The 16,416-nt window shown below is 41.8% G+C and overlaps 1 protein-coding gene across 1 annotated transcript in view; it reads right to left on the bottom strand.

The window, feature by feature from the left end:
• The window catches only part of Galm (galactose mutarotase), a 50,980-nt gene extending 35,560 nt beyond the window's left edge, over nt 1-15,420 (bottom strand). The window contains exons 1-3 of the mRNA XM_020161987.2: nt 14,998-15,420; nt 5,548-5,702; nt 1,183-1,389 (exon numbers count right to left, since the gene is read on the bottom strand). Coding sequence (XP_020017576.2) covers nt 1,183-1,389; nt 5,548-5,702; nt 14,998-15,187 — 552 coding nt within the window. The 5' untranslated portion in view covers nt 15,188-15,420. The remainder of the gene's footprint in view (nt 1-1,182; nt 1,390-5,547; nt 5,703-14,997) is intronic.
• Between the last annotated feature and the right edge of the window lie 996 nt (nt 15,421-16,416).

Below are 16,416 nucleotides of genomic sequence, written 5' to 3'. Positions count from 1 at the left end.
TAGTGGATGTTCCTGAAAATAAGAGGAAGCAAGTGAAGAGCCATTTTTAGAGGCTTTTATTTTTATTTTTAGAGGAAGAACTTCGGAAATTACATAAGAACGAATGAACTCTGCTATTGAGAAAATTACAGAAAAGAAACCAGCTGATCAGCAGCAAACCCCTAAAATAGGGTAAAAAAAAAGCAAGATATTACTGGTTGGATGTGACCACCATCTTGTAGGAAGTCATGCCAAAGTGATTCAAGTAGAGAGGTCGGTGCTGAACTCTTCAGATAAGATAATATATATAACCTCCAGAGTTTGGCTTTCTATTTTCTCATGTTGATAATCTCCTCAGTCAGCTAAAATTTTCCCATGAGGAGGGAATGAGGTGGTTTAGAGGCGACCCCTTAAGGGGGGTTGTCATTCCTTTTAGGTAGACTTTCTTTTTTTTTTTTTTTTTGATGTTACTGAGGTTTGAACTCTGGGCCTTGCACTTGCTAGGCAGATGTTTGAACCCAGCCCCCAACCCCTTTAGGTGGACATTTTAAAGGTCCTCCTAACTAGGGTTTATCCCTGTTCTGGGTTTATTTCAATGTCTTTACAAACAACTTCAAAAAGTGCTTCTAATAGTGGCTGATAAATAATAGCTATTGTTATGAAATGGAGAACATGCCTATTAATCTGAAAACCCAGGTCTTCTAAATTCAAGTCCAGTACTCTTTCCCCTCTATGTGCTGGGCAGAACTGGGTACCAGAAGCCCAGGAAGGAGCTGGCGGGCTGTATGTACAGTGGGAACACACACATATTGATGGCATATCTAAAAAGGTTGGAGCAAGCATGTTTTCAAAGATTCAGGGGTAGAAAGTACATAAATGGAAGCAATTTGTGAGTGGGGGCAGTAGTACAATAAAGGAAGCCAGTGTAAGCACATGTTACAATCAGAGAAGAGGGAGTTCTTAAAACTGTCTGAAGCATATGGGAAATAGTTACTTCTCTTGGCAGTATGGTGTAGGCATTCCATCCTCCTGTATGGCTTCCATTTCTTGAACACCAACTATGAGCATATGCTCTACAAAGCCCTTTTCATCACCATGGGAATGACCCCATCACCAAACTCGGTTGGTTTCTCTACCCTCACCCCTCCATTCATCCATGAAGCACGTCAGTTACAGCAGGAGAGAAGAACAAAGTCCACTTACCTGGCCTGCCAGGTTGAAATAAGAATGGTTGGTCAGATTGACTGGTGTGGTCTGACTGGCCTGAGCTCTGTAGTTGATGACAAGCTCTCCACCATCCAGGGTGTATGTCACCCAGACTTTTAACTCCCCAGGGTAGCCTTCCTCACCATCTGGACTGACGCGGGAGAACTGGACGCCATTTGATAGCACCTGAGGGGTCCAGAGGACCTATAAAAAAAGTGTTTTCAAAGCTGCTTAGTTGCTGCAATCCAAGCTAAATGCCACATTTCAATATTTAAAGACAACTGATTCAAGAAAGGGAAATGGTTTTGCAATCATTGAGGCTCTTTTTTTTTCCAGTACTAGGGTTTGAACTCAGGTCTTTGCACTTGCTAGACAGGAGCTCTACTACCTGACCCACACCCATGGATCATTAAGGCTTCTGAATTATAGCTTAGATGTTACCTAATCTGAAACTGGTTTGTACACAAAAGTGGCTTTTGAGAAAAAAATTTTATCTACTCCCATTGCCTATCCTCTTTCCCCCTACTTAATATGTATATAGCTACAACATTTTCCTCTTCTTTGGTTTTTTTTATTTAACATACATTTTAATCTTGGAGCTCCATTTTTTTTATTAACCAGAATATTTAACTTGTACTATCTTTTCCTGCTTTCTTTTTTTTTTATTGTTTTATTATTCATATGTGCATACAAGGCTTGGGTCATTTCTCCCTCCTGCCCCCACCCCCTCCCTTACCACCCTCTCCATTCTGATGGAGCTCCATTCTGATGTGTCATATACCAAATATCTACTAATAGTAGATATTAGGTTATTTAATAGGTTAGTTTACTTAGTAGATTATAAAGTTATTTAAAAATAACTTTAATAAATCAGCTCCTGTTTCAAAGGGTACTATAGACAAATTATTTATTTATTTATCTATTTATTATTGGTGCTGGCTATCAAACCCAGGGTTTTGAACATGCTAGGCAAGTATCTACTACTGCGTTATACCCCAGCAAATATACCCTATACAAATACTTATATATACCCTACACAATATTTATAGAAAACACTCTATGGTCTCTGGGCAGAGTTTAACAAATAAGTTACTTGTTCCATTAGGAAGAGTTCCAGCCCACAAGGCAGGAGTACTGATTTGAGGCAGAGTTTGTCTCGAGCTCACTGTGTGGCTTTGGCATCCCATCTTTCCATAAAATAAAGGAATTAAAAATTATCTTAAAAGTTTTTTCTTTTTCTAGCAAATGTGATTCTAAGAATGGCTAGAAAAATATGAAGAGAAGTTTTCCAAAAGAGCTTTTGAAAATAGGAATAGTAATCTTGGGTTAACAGTGGCTCTTCTCAGGCTCTCCCTGGAGGCTCTAAGATCACACATCTTGAGATAGGTAAACCAACATTTATTGAGTGTGCAGTATGAGCCAAGACACCTGACTAGAAATTTCACAAGGACTACCTCATCTGTCTTACAGCAGATTTAAAGTAGGTGCCATTATCCTCACTGAATGGCCAGAGGGCTGAGGATCAGAAAGGATAAACTGTTGGTCACAATTCACCCAGAGAGTAAGTGACAATAGATGCAACCCAGAGCCTGTGCCTGGTCCCTTATTCTACAAATCAGCATAAGCTGGCCAGAGGATCTCAGTCCTGTTAAGGATATCAGTTTATTGAGCTCTCACTAATTGCTGACCTGGTGTTTTACATAAATCACCTTGTAGGTAAAGGATTCAGTTGAGCCAAATGACATGACCATCTTTGCAAAGTAGTTGAACACTGACAGTTTCATATGGCTCCAACTAATCCTATTATCCCCATTTTACAGATGAGCAAATTGAGTTCTGTGGCATTAACTTGTCTATGTCTACCTCTAACATCCCACAGAAATGGAGTAGAATCCTTTCAAATATTTCATTGTTTAAAATATTCTTGTTTAGAGCTGGGAGCCAGTGGCTCATGTCTGTAATCCTAGTTACTCAGGAGGCTGAGATCATATCATGGTTCAAGTCCAGCCTGGGCAAATAGTTTGTGAGATCTCCATCTCCAAAAGAACCAGAGCAAAATGGACTAGAGGTGTAGCTTAGAGCACCTGCTCACTAGGCAGGTTCTCTACCACTTGAGCCACTCTCTGTGAGCCTCATATATATATTCTTGTTTAAAATCAAACAGGTGATTAGTACTAGAGCTAGGATACAAACTGAGGTCTGGCTGTCTACACTATTCCACATCTTAGTTTTAGTTTCAGTGAAAGTTTTGTTCAAATCTTCATTTTTTTTCCTCTCCCTTCCTCCCTCCTTTCCTCCCTCTCTCTCCCCCACCCCTCTCTCCCTCTCTCTCTCCCCTCTCTCCCTCCCTCCATCCTTTTCTTCCTTCCTTCCTTCTTTCTTTGCTCAAGAATGCTAGACAAGCAGTCTACCACTGAGCCACACCCCCTAGCCTCAAATCTCCATTTTCAACAGAAGAGTTGAAGCCTAATTCTGTCATTTTAAATGAAGAACCTACTGGGTTCGTGAGGCCTGGCTCTGTCCACCCACTCCTGCATTTGCTAGGAAAGGGAGCCCAGTGGCATGAAGGCCTCTTCCTTCATTCACAGGGAAAGCAGCTGGCACTTGAAACAAATTCACTGAGCTTAGTAAAAAATCAATTTTCACTCTAATTATCTCCTAGAAATACTGAACCTTCAAGGCACTTAAGATTGGAAGCCTGTTACATGTGTAATTAAAAAAAAGAAAAATGAATTTCCCAAATGGAAAATTGTAGGAATTAAATATTTGAAATGAAATGTTTTGGGGAAGGATTTCCCTGACCCTGTAGTTTTCAAATTTCAGAAATTTTGCATCTTTAGGCTTTGTTGTGCTATGTCTAGTCCTGTCAGGTTACTCAACTTTCATCTTTAAAAATGATGTGTTGCTATAAATAGAAAAACACATACTTCCAAATAAATTATTCATTAATTGCTGAGATCCAATAAAACATAAAAGTAAATTCATCTGATGCTGCTCATGTTACTATATCAAAAACATTTAGGGGCTCTGTGCTCTGGAATGGCTCAAGGAGCAAAAAAAGCAAGGTCATTTTGAATTTGCCGGAGAATCCTAGTCACTCAGGAGGCAGAGATCAGGAGGATCACAGTTCGAAGTCAGCCAGGGCAAATAGTTCATGAGACCCTATCTCAAAGAAAACCCATCACAAAAAAAAGGGCTGGTGGAGTGTCTCAAGGCATAGTCCCTGCCAAGTGCTGGTGTGAGAATTCTCTTTCTGAGGAAAGGGAACCACAGGGAAGCCTGGTTCTACCCCACAGACAGGAAGCTGGTGGGAGAGGGGAAAACAGAGCAACCAACTTCCTTCAGTAGGAGAGGTGGTGGCCAGAGGCAGAAGAGAAGAAATTGTGGCCTTTAACAGCCATACGTGTTCCTTCTCTGGCTGTACTCTAGCAATAACCTGGATGGTACAGCTTACAGGAAAGTTCTCTCTGAAGTTTTCTCCCTCACAGCCTGAAATGAAACTAATTGGAGGGAGAATAACTGGAGTTCACCTGATGACTCCCCAGGGGCTAGGAAGCAGGGGCCAGGCACTCTGATCTCAGGGAAGCTGTTTAACCCATTTGCTTTCTTGACCTTGTTTTCCATGGATTAACTTAGGTAATGGGAGTTCTTTATTTAGAAAGGGGGAACTGGGGTAATCTTTTCTTTTGTAGTACTGGAGTTTGAACTTGGGGCCTTGTGCTTGCTAGGCAGGTGCCATGACCCTGGTCCCTGAGGTAATGTTGAGGGCATAAAGCACCCAGGGTAGCCAGGCCTCCCCCCTTCATGGGGGGGGAGCTAGCAACAGGTATGGTGAGGTGTGTTGGACCAGAGGTATCCCTGGTGGCCTTGGGGGACACCAGCACTTACAGTGTAGGAATGGGCTTGGCAGTCACCAAGCAAGCCTGGCTATTCCATCTCAGAAGTGTGTGGCTTTTTAGAGTGTTGGATTTCTCATTTGGTGATAATACAGGGCTCTAGCAAGGGCTAGAGATATGTATGTGAATGCCTGTGCAGTAAGTGGTTGGAATTATCACCATTCCACATTTCCTCGGCCTGATTCCCTGATCCCAACACTGTGAGAAGATCATTCCTCATCTTTCCTAAGTCAGGGGCTGTCATCCTTTCACTCAGGGCTCCCCTATCTGAGCTAGAAAAGGACGGAACCTAGACATAGCCACCAAGTCTGCTGTCCCGAAGCCTGAGAGAAGCTTCTTTCTTGGGTCACCCTACCATGCAAATGTTCCAGGGTCATGCCTGATCATGCCTGGCAAACTGAAGGCATGCTTGAGGGTACTTTGTGAAGTGTGCCAAGAGGGGACTCTGTCACATACCCTGACTCACCTTATCAAACCCTCTGAACCCCCCATGCAGACTGTTGGGCGCTCTGTTAACAGGCAGGTGATACTCCTTCCCATCCAACGTGAAGGTTCCTTTGGCGATTCGATTGGCCACCCTCCCAACCACTGCTCCAAAGTAGGGCTGCTTTTGGAGGTACCCTGAAAGGACATGGAATAACAGCATTATTTTAAAACTTCAAACCAAAGGGGAGGCTCACACTGCTGCTACCACTTCTGAAGGAAGCTGCAAGGACCACAAGTTGTGCGTATCAGAGTCCTCATAAAAAAACAAGACTTCTTACAGAGGACGTTTCCCCAAATTAACTCATGTTACTATAAAAATTTTTAAAGAATTCGAGAAGAAATTTAAATCTCTTTTAATCTCATCAAGAACCCCTGCCAATATTTATATCTTTCCATCCTTCCATGCATACATATGCTTCTTTTTTTTTTTTACATATGCTTTTTTTTTAAGTAGTATTGGGATTTGAACTCAGGGCCTCACACTTCCTAGGCAGGTGCTCTGCCACTTGAGTCATGCCCCAATCTCCTTTCTTTTCTTTTTTCAGACAGGATCTCTCTCTTGCAGCCTAGGCTAGCCTGGAACTCAATCATCCTTCTCCAGGATGTGCTGGAATTACAGGAGTATACCACCATACCTAGCTCCAATAAATTTTCTTAACTAAAAATTATATTTTTGTATAGACTTGATAGAAAACTATCAAAATCCTAAACTAGTATATAAAAATATAGGACATAAAAATACTCTTGAGAGAGAGCTGGGTAATACGCAAGGATACAGAGTAGGCTTGCTAGAGGAAATACTGGATGCCCAGTTAAATTTGAATTTCAGATAACAATGAATAATTTTTTAATATAAGTATGTTCATAGTATTACTATACATGGGACAGTTTAAGTTATTTACCTGAAATTTAAACTAGGCCATCTTGTATTCTTGTTTGCTTCATCTGGGAATCCTAATGCATAAAAGCCTTCCTTGCCTCTCAGCTCCCTGCCCTCCCGATGGTAACCACTGTTAACAATTTGATATATACAGTTAATTTTTCCTTTGAATTAACTACATATAAGAATATATATAAATAAAGCCAGGTGTGGTGGTACATGCCTATAATCCAGCACTAGGGAGGTTACGGCAAAAGGATGACAAATTCAAGGCCAGCCTGGGCTACAAAGCGAGACCCTATCTCAAAAAATCCAAAATTATATATATACATATACATATGTACACACACACAAATAGACACACATATTTTACATATATGTTTTGCAACTTTTCATTTATTGAAAGTCTTAAGATTTCTCCATATCACTGTATATCCATTTTCCATATTCCTTTTGATGGGTACAGTGTACACTGATGAGCATAAAATGTTGGGCTCTTTTTTTTGGGGGGTGCTATGAAAAGCAATGTAGCATCATTGCAGTTACAACTTTTTGCGCGGACGTACTCTAGGATTTCCTTCTCTTCTTGGTTTACAGTGGAAGAGATCATGGTTGCATATTGTTTTTGTATTAGCACCACTCTACCCTTCCCTCAGATGTGCTCAGAATTCCATTCCTTTTTCTAGAGGTGCTCTGTATCCACCACCTCTACTTCTGACCAGCAGAGAATGCAACTCAAGCCCCTCAGAACTAGAGGGGCTCTCAGGATACAGACCATGAACCAGTTAGGCCAGTTAAGGGTCACAGGTTCCCATTACTCAACTGGTTGGGCACAAGTTAAACATTAACCATTCTCTTCCAGGTTCAGCGTTCTGGTTCCTTCCTTGCTTCCTTGCCTCAGAGTCCTGCCAATGAGCTATTTCATCAGCTGACAATTACGGAGCACTTTCTTTTCTATGTTCCGGCCACTTTCTAAGGGCTCTGCATTTTACTCATTTCCTTCTCAGACCATTCCTCTGAGGTAGATACTATTATTACCCCAACTTTACAGATGTGGAAACTGAAAACAGAAAAGTTAAGTAATTTGCTCCTGAAACACTAGTTGGTGGTAGAACCAAGACCTGATTCTAGATAATCTGGCTTCTAAGTCTATACTTTTTTTCTTTTCGAGACAGTCTCACCATGTACCACAGGTTGGTCTGGAACTTTCTGTGTAGCCCAATCTATCCCCAAACATGCAATCCTCCTGCCTCAGGCTTCCAAGTGCTAGGATTAAAGGCATGAACCACCATGCCTGGCTCTAAGTCTATGCTCTAAGCATCTCATTACCTACCAGTTGTCCATCAGTATCCCTGGTGGCTTCATTTCAGGAAACACCCCTTTCATCCCATATCAATCTGCAGATGTTCAAATTCTTCATTTGCATATAGTCTTTACATATCTTTCTACAGACTTTAAATCATCTGTAGACTTAATACACATAATACCTAATACAATGTGGTACTATGCAAAGAGTCATTAAACTGTATTGTTTAGGGAATGACAAGAGAAGTCAGATGCAATTTTTTTCCTCAAATATTTTCAATCTGTGGTTGGTTGAATCCATAGCTGTGGAATCCACAGATACAGATGGCTGGCTGTATATGGAAAGCATGAGATGTCTGGTTGACTGACCTTACCACCATCCTTAGGCACAGGCTGGCTGATGTCTGCCCACTCCCACCTCCCTCCACACCCTCCTCCCTTTTTCAGTTTTTGGCTTTACAACCCCTTACACTGGTTAACCAAAAGGAGTCCCAAAGGGCCTAAGAACCTGTTCTTAGTTTTGCCTCTTCTGCTTTTCAGACAGAAAAGGGGGTGATCCCTTTACTGCTCATCATAAAGGGTCATGGATGACACCCTTATAACAAAAGACAAATTAATAAGAGACAAGCACAACAAACTTATTTAATTTTTTTATGTGACACAGGGGGCCTATTCATTTTTGTGCCTAGGTTCATGAAGGATAGACATGTTAGCATAGGCAGCTAGGTAGACAGGAGCAGGACCAAGGAAATGCTCCAGACTACCAGATTCTATTCTAAAACCCCAGCTGGACTACACCCTGAGCCAATAATTAAGATAATGGCCCTACAGTCTTATGGAGCCCACTTCCCATATTGTTTAAACAAGGAAGACAAAGAGGATCAAATGTGCAGGCAGACATCTTTTCATACCTGGGTAGCCTCTGCCAGTGACCAAACCATTTGAGAAGGGACCCAATGGTAGGGCCCTTATCTCATACCACCTACTGATCCAACTCCATTTGATAAAACCCCAAGCTCCACAGCTCATGCTGTCTTTACCTAAACTGCCCACCTCACCCCTTTAGGTATAATTCTGCTTTAATAATAAATTACTCTACTGTCTTCCTACTCTCTGAGTTTCTTTTGCTCTACCTGGGGCAGTGTTCTAATCTTAGATGTTGTATCCAAGAATCGAAGAATATCTGGAATACCCCAAAATTGCTACCAGATAGCTATGTAGAAATATAATTGGATCAAATGGATACGATCTGATAATAGTGACAGACTAAAGGGGAAACCCGGCAAGATCAGTCCAGACTCTTCTTGGCTTCTCTGGGAAGCATTCCTTACAGGTATGGGGCAAGATCCTCTCTGAAATGGAGTTTTAGGACCTACAACAAATCAAGGAAGGTCAGAGAATTTCTTTATGGCAACTATTACATGGAAAGGTAGGGAAAAGTCACAATAAATATTCTTGTGTTTTGGCTGGCTTGGGGAAAAAGGGATTCTGGTTTCTATGACCTTCTCTGTGGAAGAAGAAGTGTAGTTTCTATGGTTTGCTTAGGGGAGGATGAGAGGGAGTCACTGGAAGGCAGGAGAAACTCAGAAACTTTTTTTCTGGGGCCACTTCTGCAGACTTCACCATGGGGCATCATTTTCTGAGTCCCAAGAAAGCTCAAGAGCATAAAGAAATGATGGATTTTTATATCAAAACTGACCATATCTATTTTTTTAGTCCTACCTTGATTTATTCAATAAGATACTCAGAGCCCCCACTCTGTGCCGGGGGAGTCAAGCATTAGAGACAGTCACACAAGAGATAGCAAGGCTTCTGCCACACAGACTTTCAAGAATTCCCTTGGAAGCAACCACTCCCTGACAACAGTTGGTCAGCCCTAGAGACAGAAAGCACTTGCCAGTTTCTTGTTTTGGATGAATAGTATCTGCGGATTAAACAATAAGGACAGAGAAACCATTATTCCTAAATGTCTCTAAAAATCCTACACAGAACAAATAGGTTTACTATTTTCAAATGTTACTCCACTTTCACATCAAATCAGATTTATGAAAAGTCACAATCCCAAATCCTATAAGTAAGGCATGACTAAAGTTATTTTGAATTGCAGAAAATACTGTTTTCCATGAAAAGTTCAAAGTTCCTAGGTCAATCCATGAATGCTAATTCAAACAAATAATCACTGAGGTGAGAGAAAGAGTTGAGGAAAAGTTTACCCTTGCCCAGTTTCTGGGCAAGAAACTGGCTAGAATAAATTAATAAATGCTTAATCCTGGGACACGGACTTTCCACTCCTCTGACATCCTAAGGTCCTCAACTATGACGCCCAACTCAGACAGCTTGAAACTTTGTCAGAGTACCTAAAAGTCTGAAATAAATCTACTCTACTCCCTCAAAACCTTTACCCCTTGAATAACTGTCCTTTGGCTATATTAGGTAAACAACTAAATTTTAATTGACAATTACTTCAATTACTCAAGATATTTTATATATTTTTATATTGGCTGCTGGCTGCCTATCATGAGAGCTAGGTTAGAAACATAGGTGGACATGCTTGTGTTTTTCTACAATGTCAGAATTTATTGACTAACAATAAATTTACAAGCTACATCCATATCCATTTCATTAGCATTAATTTGACAAGTACTACTGATTTTGCTTGATAGCCATAAACCAATTGGAAACCAGGTTCTTTTACTCCAAATCTTAATTACTAATATTAACTCTCAGATCACATATTATACTTCAAAAAAATAAAGAGGTTACAGGATTGCTCATCAAGGGTTAAAGTGGCTGCAAGACTCAGAGGCCTTTCTGAAGGCAAGAACAGAGAGCTGACATAGATGAAAAGAGTCACTGTAGGTGGTCAGATATTAATATAACGAATTCTGTCGCAGAGCTGTTGAGGCATGGTGATGTCAAAATGAAGAGTTAGTTCAACGTCAAGAGCTGGTTCAAGGCTCAAAGCTGCTTCCAAGCTTACTGGGTCCAGATAGATGGACAATTTGAGTGGTTCATGTTAAGCAGAAGGATCTAAGCTGAGCAGAATCCAGGAGGACAGTCAGGAGTTTGTCCCCCTCTTGTCTGATGACAGGTTGGTGTGTACTGCCAAGTACCACAGTGTCAGGTATCCCTCCTTTTATATGATCCAGTAAGGGGGCTGCATTATTTCTGAGTGTAGTGTATCCAGTAAGTTCATGGGCCTATTTTTTCTGATATGGTTTGATATGCCCACATGTCTATGTGTTCTTGATTTAATTTGATAAGTTTACAGGTGGCAATCTTTTATTTGCATTAATAAGTTATTTATCAGTCTGCCCCATGGTTTGTGCTGGACAGATGATGGTCATTTACTTGCACAAGCAAGATGCAGAGTCATTCTGCCTCAGCATTTGCACTCAAGATGGAGAAAACTGCTCTCATATAAAATGGAGGCACTCAGGGTAAGGTACAGCCTTACAATATGGAGGAACACAGAGAATGGCACAGCCTGATCCTCACTCTGCCCTAGATGAACCTCCATACCATTTTATGCAGGGTAAACAAAGCGAAATAAAAAACTCTAGTAGAGTGGGGAAGAATTTGAGGGTAAAGGAAGGAAAGGGGATGAGAATGGCTAACTGCTCTAGTCAGAGACATATTACCTATAGTCAGATACAGTCAGATACATATTGAGTCCATAGTGAATTTAATATTCACAATATTTGTTTCAGGGAAGGAACAAGTCTGGAGAGGTTAAAGAACCTGCCCACTGTTAGATGCAGCTTTAAGGGAGAAAGCAGAGATTTTTTTTTTTTTTTTTTTTTGACACAGGTTTCAACCATGTAACCAGGCTGGCCTCAAACTTGAGATCCTCCTGCTTCAGCCTCTCAAGTGCTGGGATTACAAGTGTGTTCCCCACCCCCCCTGTCCAGTGCAGGGCAGAAATTTAAACCAAGAATTCTCAATGTTCCCACAAGGGCGCTCTTGGGCATTTACTACACTAAGCTCTAGCTTCTAACCTAATTCCTTTTGTCTCCACCCCCTTTCTGAACTCAGGTTTCCTAAAAGCACTATTAATTTATTTGTTGTGGGACAGGGCCTAACCCAGGGCCTCACACTTGATTTAACAAGAGCTCTACCATTGAGCAACATCCCCAGCTCCAAAAGCATGAAGTTTAGTGACTTATTCTTTCATAATGGATCTCATGGCAGTCATATCTGGGTGTTTGGTGGTAACTGGGGAAAAAATGAAAAGGAAGGAGTCTCACTAATTGTATGGGTAGACTGTTTATACCTGTGGTTTATAAGCAAATATTCTCATCACAGACTTTGAAAGAAGTCATAATGAGTGTAGGTGGGTCACACAGATGAAAAACACTTTTGAAGACAAGAAGTGGTAGGAAAAACCCACAGGAGGTATTATTGGGTTTTTCCAGGCTATAACTACAAGATCCTATGATTTCCTTCTTTATAGTTCTAGAGAAGAAAGATATCATTTTCCCAGGGAGAAACGGAACCATTCTGACCTCTGGTAATGGCAGTTATCCAAGCAGTATATATAATCTCTCTGGGAAACTGGAGGTTGTTCCCATTCAACCTGACAGTTTCAAAAGGGCTTAGTCCTTCCTTATGACTCCAAACACTTCTGAGGCAAGGTAATATCAAGATAATGTCTTCTTCTGTCAAGTCTTGTTACTTCAAATTATTTACCTCGTTTGCTCAGCTATCTTACATAATCAGACATTGAAACAGAATGTACAGTGAAAATGAAGTCTCCTTCCTACACCCAGGGTTTCCTTAAGGAAGACCACATACTGTCAGCAGTTTCTTAACATGAGTTTTAATATGCTGGTAGCAGAGAGCTATTGCATAATTTTCTGATTGAGACAATTTGTTTCCTGTTATGACATGTGAAATCTTATTGCTGGCAACACTAAAGTATATGAAAACCCAAAAGAACAGCCTTTAAAATTTTTTATTTTTATTTTATTTCTTTTGAGGGATCTAGGGTTAACCTGCAATAACCTTGAATATAGCTGAGCATATTAGACAGTATTGTGTAATATTCTGAAGGTGTTTTCCTCTCAACTTCTCTTTTAAAAATAGCTTTCTTTCCTTTTAGGATAACTTAATTAGCTGGGTGCTGATGGCTCATGCCTGTAATACTAGGTACTCAGGATGCAGAGATCAGGAGGATCAAGGTTCGAGGCCAACCCTGACAAATAGGTTGGAAAGACCCTATCTCAAAAATACACAATGCAAGAGAGCTAGTGGAGTGTCTCAAGGGGTAGAGTGCCTACCTACCACGCATAAGCCCTGAGCTCAAACCCCAGTACCTTCAAAAATAATAATAATAGAATAACTTAATTATCTAAATTATAGCATTATAGTGTAGGAACAAAAATGTCCAACTTGATCCAGCACCAAGAAGAATATATGAAATGCTTTGATTCAACCTGGCACTTTGTGAAGCTATGATGCATCCTGATAAGAAAATGCTATTGAACATTCTTAAAATATGTTGGTACCAGATAGATCACTATAATTGAAAAGGAGCTAATGTCTTTTCTCCTTTATATGAATATTTGGGGTTAATACTTTCTTCCACTGAGACTTCTACCAAGGTCCCAGACTCACGGATGATTGTGTGAATGGCCTCGCACCTCATACAATCCATAAGTGTCCATAAATGACACTTCCATGCCTGTTTGAGAAACTGGTGTTTCATGGGTGCCATGTCATGTTTGTTCACATTTTATATGGATTCCAAAGACCCTGGTGCTTTTAGATCCACATGCCTCTTATCTCAGAACAGAAAATGACAAGAAGAGAGGGAAGGGTGTATGTGTGTCTGTAGGTGTTGGTGAGTACTCCTCTGAATGGTGATAAGGCAGAGATGGAAATCAGGTGATAAGAGCAGGTGCCCACAGCTTATCATCCCAAGTCTCCTACTGGCTCTGGAATTCTAGGCCATATCCAATTCTCCTGTGACTCCAGGGAAGCAGGGATTTTGCACCAGTTGAGTAATCTCGTGGTGATTCTATTTTCAGCCAAGAAAATGGTTATGCCATCAGCAGAGACGAGTGATTCAGCAAAGTGATTCTAGAAAATTTTCTTCCTTCACTTGCCTTTTTAACTCTGAAAGCTGTCTGGAGGAAGAGAGGAAGAGAGGAAGGGGAGGTGACTTTCCCATGTCCCCACATCTTCCTACCACACAGCCTCTTGTAACGGCCTCCTCACCCTCTCCTCCAACTCAAGCAGTGGGATGAGGAATAGGCCCCTCACCAATATTCTCATAACAAAATTTGCTAAGGAGCCTGAGAACCAGTTTTTTTCCTAAGAGGGAAAACCAAAACGCTCAAGAGTTTTCCTGTTGACCCCAAACCATGAGCCAAATTAAAGATCTAAAGAACCAAAAGGAAAACCTCAAACCTCCTCTCCCACAATTTGCCCACACTCCCCCCGCACCACCAGCATAGGGTATTAATTCTCAGTTTTCCTTTGCCGATTGTATTTCAGGCCACATTTTCTGTATACTTACGCCATAATGCCAAGAGATAGCATAAACTGCAGTTGTAATTACTTATTTATTCAATTATTGGGTTAAAAATTGTCTCCCCAGTTAAACTGCAAGTTCCTTGAAGGTGGACCTCATGTTGAATGAGTCCAGTGAATGAACAGAAAGCATGAATTAATCCATGATCCTAACTGCCCATACATCCCAATGGGATAAAAGTCCATCTGGTTGGAAGACTGGAGTTGGCATCCTTTGGATTTCATTCAGGACATATTTATTGAGCAATGAGGGGTAGTGGCTGGGCATTGCACCCCCATTGACCAGAGCAGCCAAGCTCTCTGTGCTGAGCTTACACACAGCTTACATTATAGAGCATTTCTGAGACAACCAAGCCTCAAAGAGAATCTGATAAAAGAAAAAGGAAGTAGAAGATGCACGTCTTTGATTTTCCTTCCCCAGAACGAGCACGAGGCAAGGACTAGGAGCCACACCCCCTGGTGCCTGCAGTTCAAAGATCGCCCAGGGTTGCCTGAGTTTTGCTTACTCTCAATTGCGTTTTGAGTTTACTGAAGCAAAGCCTGAACCGGTAACTAGACGCCAAATCCTACAACTATTTGCATTCAAACTTTTCCCCCGCCCTCCGAATCCACGCATTCCCTGGCTGGACGGACCCAAGCTCGGGACTTTGCCCAGGTCCCTGGCCCTGCAGAGGTCCGCGCGGTGCGGGCGGGGACCCGGCTGCAACCCACCTTCCAACTCGGCGAAGCCCAGCACCACGTCTGAGGCTCTCCCCTGCCTGTCTTTGACCTCCAGGGCTGTGATGGTGCAGCCCCACGAGATGATATCCACTCTTAGCAGGTCTGACTGCAGCTGGAACTTCTCCACTGTCCCTCCCCCCGAGGGCAGCTCTCCAAACACGGTTCTGGTCACCGAAACCATGGGGAACGTTTGAGGCGTGCAGCTGCAGGATCTTTAAATTCCAGCGGCCAAGCTAGGAGCGCCACGAGTTCCCTGGAGGAGGGGCGGGGCTCGACTCAGTGTCCTCCCCTTCCTGGCCTGGCTTTAGGGAGTGACCACTCGGCAAAAAACGTCCTCCGGATCCTTTCAAAATCTTTCCTTTGACCGAGGTGACAAGAACGCAAACTTTCCAGCCAAGCTTGCAGTTCTTTTCCCGGCTGCAGTGCATGCTGGGAATGGTAGTCTTTGGGAAGCAAAATTGCATTTTGGGGCCTGTAGTTTCTATAAACCCAAATTTTGCTTTTACTGTGTTCCACCTTCTTCCTCACACCTCAACATGCAATGCGCTAGTCATTAGGATTGGTGGCTGACTGTCTGACAAAGTGTAGGAAAATGCACTTTGTGTGCAGAATTAGAGACAGCGAGACCAATCTTGGGGGAGAATCCAGGTTAACTGATCCAGGGAGTAAGAAGTACAGTGATATTTAGAGAAAGGGTAAATCATTGCAGGTTTCTCTGCATGCTGATTGAAGATCCCATTGAAGATTGCTTTTTGCCCCAAAGGATGAAGCCCGGGACATGGTCCTCCTGGAACACTGCCCAGAAGGCTTCTCTTGACGGCCAGCCTGGGGTCGCAGTCTGGATTAGAAGTACAGGTGATAAGCCCTCCTTATAGGGAGTCATCAAAGAGAGCCTTAGACTTTTTTTTTCCTTGGGGAGGGACCTTGGGTATCTACCTGCCTTTTGCTCCTATAGTCCAAAGTTTCTTTAAGAAGGAATGAAAGGAATATATATTTATTACGATCCTTACAAATGCCAGCTACTGTTCCTTTGCCCTCTTCTTTACCAGTAGGAAGATGTCCTTAAATATGTACAGTTGGGAAAGTAAAAACGCTGACGTCATCAAATAATTGTCTTGCCTCAGAATTGTCTGAGATTTTGAAACTGCATTATCCCTTGGCCCATTTGTGCAATTTCTGACTCTGGGAGCCTTCGGTGATATTGAAGAATCTGCGTTTTTTTCACACTCCTCAGGCTATTCCAATGCAGATTACGGGGCCAGACTTAAAGAAATACTGCTGTGAAGTTGTATGATAAAGTCAGAGTTTTCCTAATAATTTTATCAAGGACTGAGATAAAGCTACTAAGGCCCTTAAGATAAGGGGCTTATCTCTACTGCAAGATAAAATGCAGACATTTCTCTATTTCTT

Source organism: Castor canadensis, chromosome 12 (assembly GCF_047511655.1).
Source record: "Castor canadensis chromosome 12, mCasCan1.hap1v2, whole genome shotgun sequence".
Lineage (NCBI taxonomy): Eukaryota > Metazoa > Chordata > Mammalia > Rodentia > Castoridae > Castor > Castor canadensis.
Note: the sequence above shows the minus strand (reverse complement) of the source record. Positions and strands in the feature narration are given on the sequence as shown.